The sequence below is a fragment of the Ammodytes marinus genome, assembly GCF_949987685.1.
Source record: "Ammodytes marinus genome assembly, chromosome: 22".
Lineage (NCBI taxonomy): Eukaryota > Metazoa > Chordata > Actinopteri > Uranoscopiformes > Ammodytidae > Ammodytes > Ammodytes marinus.
Window position 1 is genome coordinate 8,510,050 of NC_137226.1, and position 19,320 is coordinate 8,529,369.

The window sequence follows — 19,320 nt, forward strand, 5'->3', positions numbered from 1 at the left end:
CAAAGGCAAACAGCTTTGTATGGATTTGTTATGCTCAGTTTAATGTTTAATGTAAACCAGTCATTCACTTTACCAAGAGACAACAAGCTAGACTAGAAAGACATGCTTTCTTAGTTAACCCCTTGTTGTCAGACCCAAAATGTTTATTTTAATTTTCGGCAGCTTAAAAAACAGATGATACGTGGAGTGAAATGCTATTTTTACACATGATGCAGCAGAACACATTTTTGCCTTGCTATTCGACTGAGTATCTTGTTCAGTCCGATTAATTTGTCCCTCTTGGTCGACTGTACAGATGCTAACGTTAGCTGTAGCTGTGTAGCAAATGCCTGCATGACAGCTCAGACTTCGAGATCAGAAATCAACAAGAGCACCAGATCTTTCCCTCTCGTCTACGTATGTTATTCTTGAGGCAGTTCTGAAATGATTAGTTGCTTTTACTGATAAGTTTATATATAAAACATTAATAGCAATTTTGATAATCACTGTTCTTAGGTAATTTATCAAGAAAACATGCCAAACATTGCTGGTTCTAGCGATACTTCTGTAAGAGGATTGGTGCTAAACAAGGAATTTGAAACCGTCACCTTAGCCTTTGCTTAACATTTTTTGGACTAAATTACAATTCAATAATTGAAAAGATTTTAAAACCATTCAAATTTTAATTGAATGCAGCCTTGGATGTATGACTGACTGGACCTCCCCAGTAAATGATCTTAGTGAACCAAACCCCTCTTGTATAGTGTAAATGGTTACATATTAAGTGTTATCACACAAATGATGCACAAATGATGCCACAGTTCTTTCCTATCCTTGCCCACGTTTGACCTCACACTCGGTGCCACGGTGAACTGGGTCTGCCCCGCCGTCTCCCTAGCACCTAGTCCATCTTGTCCACACCCTCCATGTCTCAAGACATATACGTCTTGACAGAACTAACAGCTCCCATTGTATCACCTCTCCCAGCGGGTGTCTGGACACATTAAAGCAGCGGAAATGGAATTGTTGTGACGCCTGCAAGTGTTTACTCACTGCAGAGCAAATCACACCTGCTTGGTAGATCCCATCACAATGGTGGACTAAAGAGTGACAACAGCTAAATGAAATACATTGATTCAATTAATATTATACCTCGTATGTGCACAAATGCAGTCTTGCACACTGTTGTGGAAATTAATATTGTTCAATGTATATACAGTATATATATACACACACACACACGCACACATACATATATATACACACTATATTGTATTGCCATAAATTGTGAATCTTCATACAATAGATCAAACTGTAAACATGTTCTGAACTTAGTCTTGTGTTGGATAAAGTCAGGTTGTTTATAACTGAGATAGTATGTACTGTAGATTTAGATCGCGCCAACATATGTTTGTTATGGCTCACTATGTTGACCCTGATAAACTCTAGTACGAAGTATAAGGTTTGTGCGTTAATATATTTTTCTGTATCATCTGAAGCAAGACTACAATCCCATTGCTTGATTGTTGTCTCGACTCATGTTTGCAAACATTAAAGATCTGTTTATTTGTATTTAAACATTGAGTCATCTGGTATTTAATTGCCAACTTCTCATCTTTTGCTGATATTTCAATTCCACACAAAAAAAGTTGTATATAAAGACAGGGTTGCCCTTGATCTGCTATAATAAATATGGTGAAGGTAAGGGAGGATAAGACTTAGGCCAAGGCAAGTCAAGCATTAAAACTACATTTGAACAATTTGCATGAGAAAACTCGCACAACTAGAATAAGGGTTTTCCTCACTCTGTCATTATTTAAATGTACTGTATCTTCTTTTTAATCCCTTACGCTTCCAAATTATAATATACATAATAAAACGTAGTTCCGTTCAACAGTTTGACTGCTTGTTCCTCCTCTTTGCTCATCTCCATCCCTCCAGCTGTCTCTTCTCACTGCTTCATGTCACTTCCAACTCTACTCAAATGACTAAACGTCCACATCCCTGTCACCGTCACACTTTCTGAGAAAACTCTCCCATCCACCCATTCATCAAGCCCCACACCCTGCTATCTCAGTATACAAACACACACACACACACACACACACACACACACACACACGGACAATGTGTGTGTTTATACAGTATATATATAGAGAGAGATATTAGAGTGTCCCCCTAAGCAAAAATGTTCAGCTAACGTCAATCCAGACGCCTACACAAGTACACCACAGTTAGAGCGGCACTGAGTACTAGTCTTCCTGTCCAGTGGAGAGTCATAGTCTAGTGTAGTATAGTCTGGCATTAACAGCTCTTATGCGGTGGTGCGACTCCATTAAGGGGCTCAAGAGAAGCCACCATGGGCCCACTTTTCTCTGCTTCTATCTCAAAATATAAACACATCAGAAGGGCTTGTGACAACTCACTAGAGATATTTTAAGCACTTCACACTCTCTAGTGTGTGATTAGGATAAACTGGCCTCGTCCTTTACCACATTTATATATATAGCATTGGAAAATGTGACTTTAAAATGATGCAGCTGGACACTCCCACAATTGTTGCTATGCTATCTAATGTTTTTTTTAATACCAGTCACAGTTTTAAGAGAGTTCATTATTAGGCTGGTATTAAAAGTACGGATCATATGTTCAAAGTTCAAGTATCCACCTGCTGCCCAGCCATGCCAGATGGCCATAGTATTTGTCAGTTTGCGAGTTTTTGAGAAACAAGTAGGTTATTTTCGAAATTGTTTTAGTGAAAGTTGGGCTAATTAAGCTAAAGCCCCTATCTCACTGGGCTGCGACAGTGTGCGACAAGTTGGAGACACAAAATTGCGACAAAATATGCAAATTAGCGACAAATTTCACTTGCAGTCTCACTGAGTTGGTTCCTCACGACACGTTTGCGAATGTCCTGCCCAACACTTGCCAGGAGGTCGCATTTATGTCTCGCGAACGTCTCACGACCGTCTCATTTTTGTCTCAAATCAGTCGCAATTTAGTTTCATATGTCGCCAACCCCTCGCAAAGTTGTCTCACATTGCTCGCACTTTCTGACTCGCGGAAACTAAATTGAGAAGGGTTTGCGACGCGTGCGACACACCCGCGACCACTCTGAGACTATTTTGAGACAGATTTGTCGCACACTTTTTTTGAACATGTTCAAAATTCATGCGACAGGACTGCGCGGCTCTGCGACTCATGCGAGGAAATTGAGACCTCCGCGAACGTTTGGAGACAGTTTAGAGACTCGTTTGCGAATGAAGTCTCCAACTTGTCGCAAACAGTCGCAGCCCAGTGAGATAGGGGCTTAAGCTTAGCAGCTGTTGACTGTACATACTGTATGAGTGGTATCAATCACCTAAACTAACAATCTAATCATGTGAATAAGTGTATGCATATTTCCCAACTCAATATTTAAATACAATTTGGACAGCATATATTTTCTCAGATAAATATAGTAAATGGACATAAAAAGCTTTAGCGGTTAATGAAAATAGCATATTTTGAACAAATAGTTTCCTCAAAAGCCAATATTGTTCAGGTATGCCCTGTTTGTTGCTTAACAATAAGCCTACATGTCTCACATATTCAAAAAGACTACAAAATCTTCATGAGTTCTTGAGAGCCCCAACACCTTTTTTCTTCCTTTATATTTGATGAGTTAAAAGGCAGGATATGACAGCCAACAAAACTTGGCATGGATACAGTCGAGATGAGCCACAGTTTGATTTCCAACTTTCTTCCAACATTCACTAGGCTACTTGTGTATCGCTTCTATTTACGCCTCATATCTTGCGCTCTGTTATGTATCCCTGTGTTTTCAAATCTTGTAGGCCTACAATGTTTGACTTTACTGACTATTAATAAGTTTGTTAGGCTCTTTTTTAATGTCCTCAGAGACATACAAACAGCTCATAAATAAACCATGAATAAGGAAGAACAATGCATGGACTCGTGACGGTTTTTAACACAGCCTCTAAACTATACGAATCCCGTGCTTTAAATTGGGGTACACAGATGTGCTTTTTCTGTACCGTACAAGCTTCCCAACCAAACAGCTGTTAGCTATTTCCAAGGTTGCCAGGGTAACGCTGTAATGGAAAATTCTTGAAAACTTCCATGTGGCAAAGGATTGTGGGGAAGCGATACAGCAACTTGTTTGCTTCGTTACTCCTACATTTTCTTTTCACGTACAGTACAGGGCACGGGAAGGGTGAATTACTTTTTCTCCAAAGGGAAACTTAAATCAGACACTAAAACAACACTGGAGAGGCCACACATAAGCAAAGGGTCCACTAGGTTTTCAGTGGGTGGAGAGTAATGGGAAGCCCCCTGCCACTCTACACCCCTCTGGCCCTGTATCTTTAACTAGCCTACGTCTCAGTCAGGACACTCAATGCCCGTTCCCCAAAGAGAGAGGCTTACCTAAATTTAGCCAGGGTTGAGAGGAGGTCAAAGGCCAGTGAGTGGGAGAGGAGTGTGAGAATGTTTTAGATAAGAGCAAAAGAAAAACTGTGAGAGAGGGTGAAAGGAAACAGAGTGACAGTCGAGAGCAAACAGTATCCATGGGCACAGATCTGGTACCCTTTTACATGCGTATGTAACGGATATAGGCGGCCAGCTGCTTGAGTCAAGGCTGGAGGAGCATGCCTCCCTGAAATATACCTGCTAGCACAGACTCCCTCACGACTAGGAGGTGCAAATCACTGCCAAGGAAACCCTAGACAAGCCATGGATGATCATTTCCATCTGCTTATTATTACACTTGATTCATCCTCCTTAAAAACCTCCCTGTATCATGAGTTTCAAACCCCTAGCTAGATTTGACGCATACAAGTTAAAGACAAAAATCGTATTCATCAGCAGTTTTTTTAAATTTCATTTAATTTTTCATTTCCCTAATTATATTAGTTGAGACCTTTTAAATCTCTCCGGCTCTGCCAAAGCAGGAATCAAGATCAAGATTCTATAATTCAATTAGTTTTCCAATTGCCAGAAACTAAACTGAATTTGTAAAAGATCAGTCTAAGACTAATGTGTGACTGCAGTCAGTGAGATTTTCCAGGGAACACATTTTCTGGTTCAAATCTTCCAACGCAAACATGGCGATGATAGTGGATGTATAAGTGTTAACCACTTCTGTTCTCTGCGAAGCCAACCATTTCAATCATCGACTCGAGTTTGTCAGATCCCAGCATTGCAGATTAAAGTCGCAACGGTCCTATTCCTCTCTGTAGTTCTACTGTATGTAGTTTTAAGTGTTGCAATATGTCACTTTTTACGACTGAACTGTAAAGTAGCGTTGTGTCCAAGCATCTGGTAACCAGAGGAAGTTTGGCCATGAAATACGATGCATATTGGGTGGCCTCAAGTGGGAAGTGAACAATATTAATTACAGGCAAATGTCTGTGTCAGGTCACTGGGATGAAACGAGAAGTGTCAAGACTGAGATTAAGACATTATGCAAGACATTGTTAGGCAGAAAATGTAGCCTACCCTTAAAGGAAAAGACTCTTGATTCACACAACGCTCAGAGCAAGTATTGAGAGAAGACGGTTTATTGACCTTATTAGCAGATTTGCTAACTTGTTTTCTTTTTTCCCCCACTTGTTTTCATAAAAAATAAAAAAGGGATAGTTAAGTGCACAATGCTCAGGCAGTTAGCCTGGCTAAGCATAAGGACTGGACACATGGGTTAATGGCAAGTCAGCTCATGTCCAGGAATTAAAATCCACCAACCAACACCTCTACATCTGTACAGTACAGTACACACTGTTGATATCTATAAGTCCAGAGCTATAGTTCCTTAAGAACTCTATCATCCGTATGTGTCTTTTCACTCGCATAAAAGCCCTTGTTGCTCTCTCTGATGAGATGAAGTGCATCCTCACATTATGCCCACTGATCGCCAGAGACGAGGCCTCGAACACAGGGAGCATGACTCTATAGCTGGTTGAGCATGAAATCTAGTTAGCCTTTTCAACAAACAAAAAAAAAAGCAAGTGAGAGTAGGAGGAGTGGAGAGCGAGATGGTGACAGAAACTGTGGAGAAAAAAGGAAGGAAGGTCGCATACAAAATCTCTCTTTTTGGGTGACTGAGGCGAAAGTGGTGACTAAGCATATGGACAAGTCTCGGGATTGGGCGGCTGGATTTCGGGGGGGAAATGCATTGACACGAGATGACACAGAGATTGGGACATGCCTTGTGTTGTTATGGCTGCGAGCGTGGTAACAGTAACCAGCACACATGCACAGCGAAAATGTCCGTATACAACAGACATATGGTCAGTCTGGATCCTCTCAAGGTTTTCCCTTTTTCTCTGCATCTCTCTATCTCCCCTGATCTCTCGATGTACTCACCGGCGCCAAGATCTCTGGGGCCCAGTCTATGACATCAAGCTTTTTACATTTCAGACTCCATGATGTTAATCATCCGCCTTCGGGCAACAAAGAAACAGAAAGAGAGGTCAGAGAGAGCTAAAGAGATACAAGGGGGAGCCAGGCGGAATAGACAACAGACAGGGAACGAATTAGACAGAGAGCCAGAGTAGCAGTGAGGAAGAGAATAAGAATTGAAGGCGGAGTCAGCGATTTCATGAGAATGCTTTTTTTTTTGTCAAAATCACTTTTGCATCTCCTTGCAACCTGTCCGTACTGTGTACGCACTGAAAATAAATCTGGTGTTAATACACAGCCTAGGCTCTGTAGAAATGCATGTTGCTCGCTACGGTGGGCCCCTTTTGTTAAGGTACCCTTTGCTGACAATACCTATTTACAGAGCCTAGACTGTGTATTGTTTTCAGTGCACACACAGTACATTCAGGTTGCAGATTGTGAGGAGATATTTGACAAATAGTGATTTTGGCAACAAGCGTTCCCCAGAATCACTTAATACACCTGTAAGAAATGGAGTGGAGGTGACGTGAAGATCTTATCCTTATCCATCTTTCTGAATTTTAGTCACTCCATTCATGCCCTTCTAGCTTTTCTATTCCTCTTTGTGAGGTTCACCTCGAGGATTCAAGGTGAAGCTTGTCGCTCAAACTCACCATCACCACCAAGAGTTAAACACAGGGACACAATGGGAGAATTTGAGTATACTTGAAATAATTTCAGATACGTTTTGACATTGGACCTCTCCTCCACTGCAACACATTGAGATATGTCAAAATACAGACTGCATAAGAGTGTTTCTCTAGTTTGATTCTGGCACTGCCTTTTCCATTAATGAAGTTTCCCTAATTCAAACGAGGAGCTCCAGCCAATATCGATGTGAATTTTAATAGTTTTTCTTCCCTGCCAATTTTACTAGTTACACTCCAGTGAGTCAACAGTATGTCTGTGAAAGTGGGTCTGCTGCTTTGCCGAGCCTGTGTGAATATCATGTACGCAATCACCAGATCAATCCACTTAGTGCCCATGAAATATAGGGAGTGGGCAGGGCCACTCTGTGAGTCTGACATCATTGTACTCGGCCATTAGGCTGAGTGCCATTGTGGCTCGCCACCTCTCCGGGGGACAGTGCTCGCCGGGCTGCATTAAAGAAAACAAATGCTGGTAGTTCAGCCACCATAAGAACCATATGTATATATGTAATTCAACCTGTTGAAAATTTGGAATTTTTCAGAATACACTTGATACAAAAGGTACTGTTTAATTAGTGTTTAATCACTTGAAAAACCGAAAGTTGTCATTTTTTGTATTAACTTAGAATGAGCGTTTTTAGCTAGGCTTATATGAGCAGTCAGTAGCACAGAATGGACAAACCAAACGGCCATGTGCGTTTATATATATAGTGGGTGTCACGCCGGAGAGGTGTCCTTAAAGGCCACCGTAGCTTCTGTAAATTCGGTAGGGGTAGACGTTGCAATCTAGAACTTTCATTACGAGATAACTCCAAAATACACCTATATTACACACTGTACCTTTAAGTGTGAGGTGCAGCATCCACCCACCTACATGTTTGTTTAACTTCAGAGGGAGCTGTATCCCTGTGACTGTGGATGCACAGTATCATATGTTGCACTGCAAATATTGTGGTTAGGTCACATTTAGAGAGAGTGTGATACCTCTGCTTTAATCAAGTTCTTAATCCAGGGAAATAAGAGTGCAGCAACAACAACAACAAAAACACTGGAACTAGCTACAAAGCTACTACCTTCATGCTGAAAGGAGTCAGATAATATAGAAGTGTTTTTGTTTAAACAAATAAGTGATCAATATACAAATGACTGCAAATTGGCAGACAATTGCACCCGTAAAGAGCCAGTAGGTCTGAGAAGTCTGGACACAAGTGTTTAAAGTTAGCTACTGTATGTGGTCTTCATAACAATAAAAATAAATACAAGTTTGGGTCCAGCTACGAAATTTTCATTATCCATTATTTTATTAATTGATTGTTTGGTCTATAATGGCAGAACATATTTCTATTTATTTTGATCAGATGAGCATCTATTAAATATCTCCCACTGTATGTGTATCAATTGTCATCTGTGTAATGAATCAGATGTATCCTTAGACAAACTCTGTATACTGAACACTATACTATACTCTATATCTGCCTGAGTGTGGAGATGCTCCAGGAAAAAGTTTTGGAACCCCCCCTGAACTCTATTCAGACCTCAGTCAACCTTCCCTAGGTTGATCTCGTTTGACATCGAGCCACATGCCACGCTGCTGCAAGCTTGGAAGAAATTAGACAGTTGCTTTGAGTATAATGTTTCACAAGGTAAAGTTGTATCCGGAGTTATGTGCAATCATCATTACTTGTCAAGAGGGAGAGAGCTCACTCCCTCTAGGATAACCAACAACTCCAATTTACAGAGTTTGAATCGAATCCAAACCTCAGGAAGGAATATCCTATAAAAGGTTTAGCTTCGACTGTGAAAAGTAAAAACCGCAATTCCAGCCACACAGCATGTTATGCCGAGACTTTCGGAAGCCAACAGGCTGTTTTGAAGCTGTACTACTCACATCTGCTCCGATGGGAACTGCCCGGGCGAGACAGAGGCGATGGTTGACAGCAGTAAAAGTAGGCAGACTGAGTAATCCATAGCGTCGTTTAAGTCCCTCTCGTTCAACCAAGATCCAGGCACGCACAAGATGCACAAAAAAAGCAAAACAAAAAGGTTTACAAATCCACAGAGCCGTGCGTATACTTCTCAGCCAAACGCCTCACACCGCCATCGGTGCGCGTTTGGAAACAAATCTCATCTGGTGTCTATGTCCCCCTCATCGGTGGAGTGAGGAGTGGGCTTTTTTTCCAGCAGCGCGTGCGCACGCGTGTGTGTGTGTGTGTGTGTGTGTTTGTGACAGTTAAGAAAGTGTGTCTCAAACTGCGATAGGCAATCAAGCAGATCTACGGCGCGTGTCAAAAAATAAAAAGGGAGGAAAGGGGAGGGCGCGTTTAGGTCTCAAGCTCGACCGTGCCACACTGCAAAAAGGAACCATCCAAACCGTTATTTAGCAGGGAGGTTGTTACTTTTCAACACGTGGGGAAGTGTAGACGCGGGTGCTAGAATGAAATGTCCTCGAATTAGTCATTATGTAGCCTATTCTATGCATTCTGCATAGTTTTCAATTATACAAACAATATTACCTCGGAAATCCTGCAACATTGGAGAGTGCACGGTGGTAGGCCTACTAATTGTTAGTTTCACTTCTTGTGAAGTTAAATTAAAGGTGGAGTCAGCGATTCTGGATAAAGCTTGTTGACAAAATCAATTTCTGTCAAAATCAGTGAACATCTCCTCACGATCCGCTAGCAGTCAATTCTTTATCCAGTCGGTATACACAGCCATAGACTCTGTAAAAAAGGTATTTTGGTAGCTCAGGTGCCCCCCTTGGTTTGCATACCAGTTTACAGAGCCTATGCGCTGTATTAACATCAGATTTGTTTTCAGCGCACATACAGTAGTCCTGCGTACAGGTAGCTTATCACCGATTTTGACCAAAAGTGATTTTGACAAGCATTCTCCAGAAAAACTGACTTCACCTTTAAAATGATAGATGACATAATGTTGACAACCTCTTTGTGTTGGTTGCTGACATTTTTTACAGTGTTTGTTGTTTCGATGTTTATTTCCTGACATACACACACGTTTCTGGTAGCCCTCTCTGTTACAGGAATTATCTTATCAAAAACCCAAGTGTTTTAAATAAAGAGATCTGGCGAGGCATTTTTCAAAGTCTGGTAGATTTTTACTTGCGACAGCAAAGCAAGGGAATCAATCATTTGCATCACAAGTGTAGCATACATGAATTGAGACAAAGAAATGAACAGAGACACAAGGCTTTATGCATGACTAAATGTGTATGCGAACCAGTCTGTTCGTGTGTCCAGGTCCTTGAGTTTCTAGCAAGATCTGGGGGATGAGTTTTAATTACGGAGACATGAGATGATTCAAGAACTTGACCTTGTACATAAAGTCTCCCCCTCTTTCATCTTGGTCTTTGGTATGTGTGTGTAAAACCAACTGTGTGTATGTGTTTCACAGAAGATGTTTCTCACAGGATACAGGTGTAATAATTCATAGATTGTAATCAAGCAATGCACTGGGAGATTTTAGGGAGTTCTCCTCCATGAACTTTTAACCATCGTGAACATGCATACATCTGTGTAGAGCCAAGATCTTAGTAGGCAGATTTACACTTCAAGGCTAAGAGTAAAACAGTGTTGTCCACCAGAGTTCAATGTGAGGTGAACAGAATGTTTAGCATTAAAATGTTATACAATCATAGGATATAGATTTCGTCAACACTCTCTTTATGCAACAACAACAACAACGAATTGGCTCTATTTCCATTGGAGTTTTTATCAAGCACTGGACACTTGGCACAAACAAAGTCTGGCCACTGCTCTCACACCAGGCAGCCACCTTCCTGTCACATTCACATTAATTACTGGGTGGGTTTTCCCCGGCCTTTATCAACCTTATATGACCTCCAGCTGATGATAAGCACATGGCAAACAAAAGATGATCTAACTTTTTGTTTTGTTTCCTTAGAATCCATTTTCTATTTCTCCTTAGCCTACAAATCTGCATCATCAGATTGTCGTTTCCTGCCATTAAGAGTAAATGTGCCTCCTCTAATAAGCTCTTTTCCCCACAGAATAATGGGCTGTGTTCTCCCTCCTCTGTGTCCTTGATAACGCAAAGAGGGATGCGAGTGCAGATGACTTTGTGTTGATGTCATATTACTGAAAGGTTTTCTTTTAGGCCGATCACTAATACATGTCAGATTCAGCCAAAACATCCCAAGGAAGACTCAAAATTCCCATCCGATAAAGGTTATGTTTTTATTGCATATGTCTTCATTTCATTTGCAGTGGAGCAGTGCATCGGTTTAGGCATGAGATGTGATAATATGTATTCCAACCTGCTCCCAGGGGCTGTGGCAAACATAATATGAAGCGAAATTTCCCAGGCAAATATAGCACATGGATATATGGAACCTAATGAGTTTTCTCCCCAAAGCCCCACGTCTGATATAGCCTAGTCCTACCAGACCATCGTACTTCATTTAATTTGTACACAAGGTCTGGAATTTCTCAATTGACAAACGTACACTCACATGAAGGCGGGTGTCTGTTGAAGTTTAAAACTATTGGATGTGCCCAGTGCCCCTCAGTATCTGCCAACCAATCGCATAACGTTTGGTCGTGACTCATGTCATGCGCCGGCTTCTGACTTCAACTGAAACTGGCGCACAACCTCAACATCATTGTTCTCAGCCACTCCCTCTGTTCACTGATTGGTCATGTTAAAGGCCTACTTCACCGGTTTGAATATGAAGGTGTATTGAATTCTGAGATCCTATGTAGTATAAATGTGTAAAAAAAAATGAAATTGGTTCATCCTAGCCTGAGAAAAGGCAGAAAGAGTGTTTTTTTTAACCCTATATTTCTCTTTCTCGTGACATCACAGAAAGAGAAATATAGGGTTAAAAAAAAAAACTTACTTTGTAAATATTACTGTGATGTCTTTTACTGTGACATCACAGTAATATTTACAAAGTACGTTTTTTTTAACCCTATATTTCTCTTTCTGTGATGTCACGAGAAAGAGAAATATAGGGGGGGGGGGATGCCCCCAGACCCCCCTTCAGGGGTTTAGTTTTCTGACAAACATTGCAATGGATAGTAACTTGATTTGGGCATTTGGGATTATAAATCATCTTTGAATTGGTTGTACAGCATATCACATGCTATTCATTCAGGTGTGCGATGGCCACCCCACTCTAGCTCTGTGGCCCACCTTGGCCACCCCAGTCCAAATTTCCTAGAATCGCCACTGTGCGTGTGTCAATCAGTAAAGAGGTGGGAAAGGTTAGGAAAAGTGTCAGCCGAAGAAGAGCAGGTTTAGTTTACAAGAAACCCCCAGATGGACACACTTTTAATAAATATCAACCAAAAAAGTAGTTTTTATTCATAATATTATGACTTCTGAAGTGTGGTTGGGATAATACGTGGCTTGTGTTCATGGCCCATGTGTTGCCACACAAAAATCCAACACAATCCCTCAGGCTGCTTCTGTTTTTGAGTGAGGCAAGCCAAAGCAAACACTTTCCTAAATAGGATTATGTGGGATTTTCACAGGGATTATTTTGTTTTTACAAAAGCAGCAAATTCACTTTGGACTAAATACATCCCATACACATACATAAATGATCACATTACGATGGCAAATGTGGTTACATGTAATGTTTATCCTTAACGCTGCTTTAGTCAATATTTGTATGTCAACAATAGATCCAATTACGATGTGGCTCTTTAGAGCGTCTGAGCTTCATTTAGTTAATTGTTTTGGTTTAACAGCCCACAACTTTAAAGGTTTTATTTAATTCTCACGGTTCAGCAAAAGCACTCCAGTAAACCCTCCGGTATGTAACCTGCCTACTTGACACTAAACAGCAAACAAACAACGTGTGTAACTCACTGGTGATTGTGAATATAGAAAATCTTTTAGCAGATAAACAGCTCGATATGTTTAGTTTAGTTTTATTTGTGCAGATAAACAAGATTAAAATGGCAAGAAGATGCGCATAAACATACATAAATGCACGGGTGGGACAAAAGAAACCCCGAAGGGCTTATAAGGGATGTCCACCTGAAAAGAGTTCTAAAAAGAGATGGCAAAGATCAGCTAAAAAGAGTGAACATTATAATAACATTCGCCCTAAGAGACAACTGTGTGTGAATGCTGACATTATTCAACAAATGTGTAAGTAAGATACTGATGGCTTATATTTCAGACGATCAATAGACTTTTTTAAATAAATATTATTTACAGCAGACGTTTTGACTGAAAAGCAAAGGTGAAACTCATTTTGTTAAACATTTTAGAGTTTCATCAGGTGTCCCGGTAAGCCAAGGCCGTGAGCCACCGTGCACAATACCTGGACCCTGTAAGTAGCCCAGCTTAATGAAATGCAGCCGTTTTTAATCTCATCAATTACACTTGTGCTTTCACTGCTATGACAGACCGTTTTTACAGCAGACATTTTGGCATATCAAAGCAGGTTTATGAGTTTGGCAACGGTAAGCGAGAAAGAAAAGGCTTTAATCCATAAAGCAGTGCAAAGAAGGGCTTTTAACTCTTATTTTTACATTTCTCATGATGCACATGGCACCTGTGCCAGTCAGCATATTCAGCAAAATTGGGTAAAGCTGCTGGACACAGAAGCAAAAATATTTTTTTTCGTTGAGCACTTTAGGTTCAATTGTGTGCAGAGGTTGTGTAGTTCTCGGTTTTGCAGTTCACTGCTCTTTTATTTGAACCCGTCGACCACTAAGGTACAGTTTGCTTCAGGTCATGTTTCCGGGAAAGAGCAGCAAAAGCGGTAAAATCAAGTGTGCAAGTGTGTGTGTAATACAGAGCGACAGGGGGGTTGATGTAAAGGTTGCGTTTCTGAGTGAATTAGGAATGTGAATTTGTGTGTGTGTGTGTGTGTGTGTGTGTGTGTGTATGTGTGCCTGGCAGACAGCAGGTGTGGCCTCTATCACCAGTTCCCGACCCCGCCCACCTGCAAAGGGAATTGCCCAGCAGCCGTCACCTAGCAACCCCATTTGCCGTCTCCACACTGGCTCCATACAAGCAAGCCACAAGGCTGTTGTTTTCCCAACAAGCGAGTAGGCTACACGTTACCTCTGTGTAAGTGTGTGTGTGTTCTTAATGGGAGCAACACAGAATCAGTAGAGATTAAGACTCATTAAAATTAAGACGAAGAAAGTACAAAAAGCTATTTACTATTTCCTAGAAAGCTGCTGACAAAGTAAAGATGTGTACATATTTTATTACTTTAAACAAATGCATTGATTATCAGTTGTCCCCACAAAATAAATACAACCTTACTTTAATCAGTTGTCCTCTAAAAATCATTAAAACCTGGCTTTTTAGTGTTACACTCTACCATTAAAATACTAATCAGCACTTTAATGAGCTCTCCATCTAATTTATGCCCCGTGAGCAGACATGAGAAAGTAGTGACTAATAATAGGTTTACATTTTACTAAAAACTAAGCAGCTCATTAGAAAAGGGTACAAAAGCTTTTGCTTTTTATTTGAACGACATTTGAAATCCATCTTTGGTAAATTTTGTGAAGTCAACATTTCTTTAATTTTGGAATTTATCTTCAGTTTTTTTCTTTTTCTTTTACGATAACATCAGTGTGGAAAATATAGGTCATAAGCATGTGGAAAGCAGCCAAAACAACACAACTTGATACAATATGATGAAGCATGATGTCAAATCTGACTACTGTCTGCAAAGTTAAAATGCCACTGTCGCATCCTCTAATTTTTCTTGCTAAACAAACACATTGATGCATACGCTGCTCAGCCCTCACTACGGTAGAACATTCTAGAAACGGCATAAAGAAGAGAAAAACCCTGGCATTGTACTGCTATTCCCCTCATTGGCTGCCAGGCACAATTTATTTATTAACTCTTCTGGGCGAGTGTGTTATCCTGGCAACAAATGATTTCCAAGTTTAAAGTTTAATCGCCATCTTCCCCTGCACAGCGTCTTCTTGGCAAAGATGATGGGCCATGAGTTTTATCTCCACATAAGCTGACACCCATGCATTCTTCATTGTCAAATCCGACTGTTATGAGGAAACATGGAACAACCATCCTCCCTGGAGAGTTGTGATGTGATTTAGGGTGATGCAGTTAAGCTGGAGTTTAGTGTCTTCTGAGGAAATTCTATCAAAGTTTGTTTTAACAAGGTAAAGTTATTTGGGGATAAAACCCTTATTCACTTCCTTGCAGAGTTAGATGGGCGGATCAATATCTCATGTCTTTCTGCTTAATATTAAGCTACAGCCAGCAGCCAGTTAGTTAAGCTTAGCAATAAGATGGCAACAGAGGGAAATTATTGAACCTCTCTGTTTTTTCCAGTCTTCATGCTAACCTAACAGACAGATGGCTTTACTTTATACATTTTGCCAGAGGCTAGCTGCTCCCCAATGAATCCACTCTTTGCGTTAAGCTAAGCTAACCACCTGCTAGCGGTAGGCCAACATTTACCTACAAACATCAGAATAGTATAAATGTCATCCAAGTCCCTCAAGAAAGAATACATTTTCCAAAATGTCCAACTCATTTTTAATGTCTGCATCTTTGCAAATTCTCAGAGGCTGGTTGACATCTTTGTCAATTGATCGTCATGGATAATGGCATGTTAAAGTTTTGTAGGTCACCACGGTAAAAAAAAGAAAAATCATCTGTTTTATTGCACCGCAGTCTCCTCCTCTGTGACAGCCGGCATGGTTTTGCCCTGTTGACTCAGTGAAAGAGAAGTGATGGCGGACGTGTGTGATATGATGTCTCACTCGGGACAGGGGCAGCCTCAGTCCCCTCTGTGCACTGACTGATCACATTACTATTAGCCAAAGCTATTCTGTCAGGAGGAGAAGTTATGGCCCAGCAAAGGAGGGCCTCAGGGTGAAACGGGCATCCAATAACACGACGCTAGCTTCAGGGGGTATCCGAGGTGATTGGACATGAAGGGTCTTAGCTGTCCTGTTCCATTCTTCGTTTCTTAAAAGAGCTTGTTTCCTTCCTACAAAATTAGGGTTCTCTTTTTGTACTTATCACCGTAGTCATTTGCTAGATAATTATCAATGGAGTGAATGATGACAAGACAAAATATAGCCTTTGATGTAACCATATTTTCAACATTAAACCTTCACAAATGTAACCGGTGCTATGATAAATCTTAAATCCTACTATTTATGTCAAATGTATCCTCTTGGCCCAAACTTTATGATCCATAGCTTTATCTTTTGACATTTGCCAGGCTGTCCTGTATGCTTAACTCACAGTCATGTTTCCGGATTCTGCCTTCATCTCATATCAAGACACTACCATTAGTCACTGGTTAGAGACAGCACATCCCTGTCTGTGTATCATTTTGGACAGCTGGACTTTTCCAGATGTCCGCGTTGGACCACGAGAACAAATTTAGCCCAACAGGAAAAAGGCTCTGGTCATTAAATCAAAGTCCAGATGGTTTCTGGTCTCCTGCTTTCTAACAGGTCTCTATGTAATTGTATTAAGGTGTTGGATGGTTTGGTACTGTATAGTTTATCACTAGAGAAGACGTAATACAGGAAGGTAAGTATTATGTGGAAGATAACTGTTAGTGTACATTTTAAAACATTAACTCAAAGCAAAAGACTAGGACAATAATAATAATGGATTGGATTTATATAGCGCTTTTCAAGGCACTCATAGACGCTTTACAGGGTTCCAGGTTCCATTCATTCACACACAGTCATACTGGTGGTGGTAAACTTACCATAGTAGCCACAGCTGCCCTGGGGCAGACTGACGGAAGCGTGGCTGCCATTCAGTGCCTACGGCCCCTCCGACCACCACCTCAAACATACAGCAGTCATACACATTCACACGAGGCAAGGTGGGTGAAGTGTCTTGCCCAAGGACACAACAACCATGACACAGGTGGCCAGGCGGGGATCGAACCACCAACCCTTGGATCATTGGCCAACCCGCTTAACCACCTGAGCCACGATCGCCCCGAATAATACTATTCAGATGTTTAGCAGGTATGATCCCAATCTAAATTGTATGTGTCAGCATGCTTTCAGGTGCCAATTGGCACTTAATACAAAGTACAACCTCAACGTTGGCACTCAAAAACAATCACCAAAGTCATTAGAATTCATCATCTCAGAATCTTTAGCATCGGTGCCAAAAAGTGTGCTAATCTATCAAGTATATATTGAGGTGTTTCACAGGATGAGTGAAGATTTGACCTACATACGATTCATCCAATCGGGGACCCAACACAGATACTGTATGTACCAAACCTCAGGACAATCCATTTATGTTGGGATATTTCAGTCTGGAACAATGTGATGGACTCATTGCCATCCACTGTCTGACCGCTAGCACAGGTAGCCTAGGCTAAATATCAATTAAACCCAACATTAATGTGCACTGTATCCATTTGATCACGTTTCCTATCGGTTATAATCCAATCTGCAACAGAAAATAAGATTCAATGAACAAATATTTCCAAATGACCCCTAAAAATTAATGTTGACAACCTCCTTTGGAGAACAAGCCATGTTTGATTGGTGTATGAACCCTGTCTGACCGTGGACAAGCTGATGCATCCGGCTACGTCGCCTGATGTTGCCTGGCCAAATCTGTCGTTTTGATCAGCCTCACTGCATCACAGGCACAGGTCGTATAGGCCCCCTGTCTGACGCAGGCCACATCTTTGAAGGCAAAAGAGGGGAACAAACATCTTTAGAAGTGTAGGATCTGAAAGATCCATCAGAATCAGAGAGCAAGGGAACAAGTAGGGGAGGGGGACATTGAGATGAGGGATGGAGTCGGTGAATATAAAAGACAGCACGGGGAACATAAAACAAGAGGGGGAGGTGGACAGAGATGGTAGGCTATAATGTAAACAGCAGTGATAGCCTATCTGGCAGTGGATAGCCTGGCATCCTTTGATCAAATTCACCCTGGTTTCAGCACGCAACAAGTCCAAGCATGTGAAACCAAGACATACCCTTCAACTCAACACATAAAAAAATATCAGAAGCAATGGTAGAAAGCTAGGATGTTCTATTCCAAGATTTGATAAAGGTCTGAAATGAATGAGTTAAGTGAAATGAGGGGATTTCAGTACTGGAATTGATACATTTATAGTATTTTACTAATAAAAAATATTAAACGTTTGTAGCTCTTAATATCTTTCTAGCTACAAGCAGCATTCAGCTAGCTTAGCGTAGCACAGAGGGTCCAAACTCTGGGGAAGAGCTAGCCTGACTGGCTGAGGTTGAAAGAAAGAAAAGGATGTAAAATCTAAATTTCACTAATTTCCTCTTTTTCCAGCTAAAAGATGCTTACTAGTTGTTATAAAAGGTATATAATACGTTTTTCAAGATTATTCCATGTGACTTGGAATATGTACGCAGCCAGATGAGATGTTAAACCTTGGGAATATAGCTTGTCGTGGCAAGACCTCAGCGCTCTTCTATATTTAATATGTTGTCTCTATTTAAAAGTACAGTTGAGAATAACTGCTGCTCACTGAGCTCCATACAGCTATCACAGCCATTTATGGCGACTATGCAACAGGTGTCCATGCACAGAATATAATTACTCCAGACGAGATCCATCCACAACTATCAAAAGTGCAGACATTAGTTATAGTCCAGGGAATCACACAAGTACAACATATCTGAATTTTGTGTCTATGTTGATCAGTGTTGGGAATAACGACGTAACGCCATTCTTTTTTCAGTAACGGGGTAATCTAACTAATTACTTTTTCCGCCGTTACACCGCCGTTATCGTTACTGAACGTTAAATGCGGTGCGTTACTTTGAATTGATTGAATAAACGGTGTAATCCGAACGCACCCCTGGCTCCATACTACACAAACTGCTAGTGAGGAGACCGGTGTGTGGATGACATTAGAACTGTCAGTTAGCGCCGTCACGTCAGCGCCTGTTTAGTGAAGTTTCTTTTTCTTTCTCTCTCTGTTGTGTGAGCTACGAGCGTGCACGTTGGCGCAGTAACCACCTATCAATCCACGATTGAAACGTGCTCTCCCTGAGTTTGTTTGCATCGCCCTTGTGAGTAAATGCATTGAGTTTCCCGATCTCTATAAATTATAATTTATGCACGCTATTAAACGGACGTGATTCGCCGGTTGCAACAGCTGTTTAGCGTGTCATCACGAGCCGAATATTGCTATTGTTCTTTTCCTGGGATCTGTATGCTGCTGTGCTTGTTAAAGAAGGAAATAAACAGCGGATACATCCTTACTCCTCCTCTCATCGTCTCATGCTTC

General features: G+C 41.0%; 1 protein-coding gene across 1 annotated transcript in view; it reads right to left on the bottom strand.

Moving 5' to 3' along the window:
* LOC307268682 (voltage-dependent calcium channel subunit alpha-2/delta-1-like) overlaps positions 1 to 9,156 on the bottom strand; it is a 92,121-nt gene extending 82,965 nt beyond the window's left edge. The window contains exon 1 of the mRNA XM_080051414.1: positions 8,956 to 9,156. Within this exon, the coding sequence (XP_079907540.1) occupies positions 8,956 to 9,035 (80 nt within the window). The 5' untranslated portion in view covers positions 9,036 to 9,156. The remainder of the gene's footprint in view (positions 1 to 8,955) is intronic.
* Between the last annotated feature and the right edge of the window lie 10,164 nt (positions 9,157 to 19,320).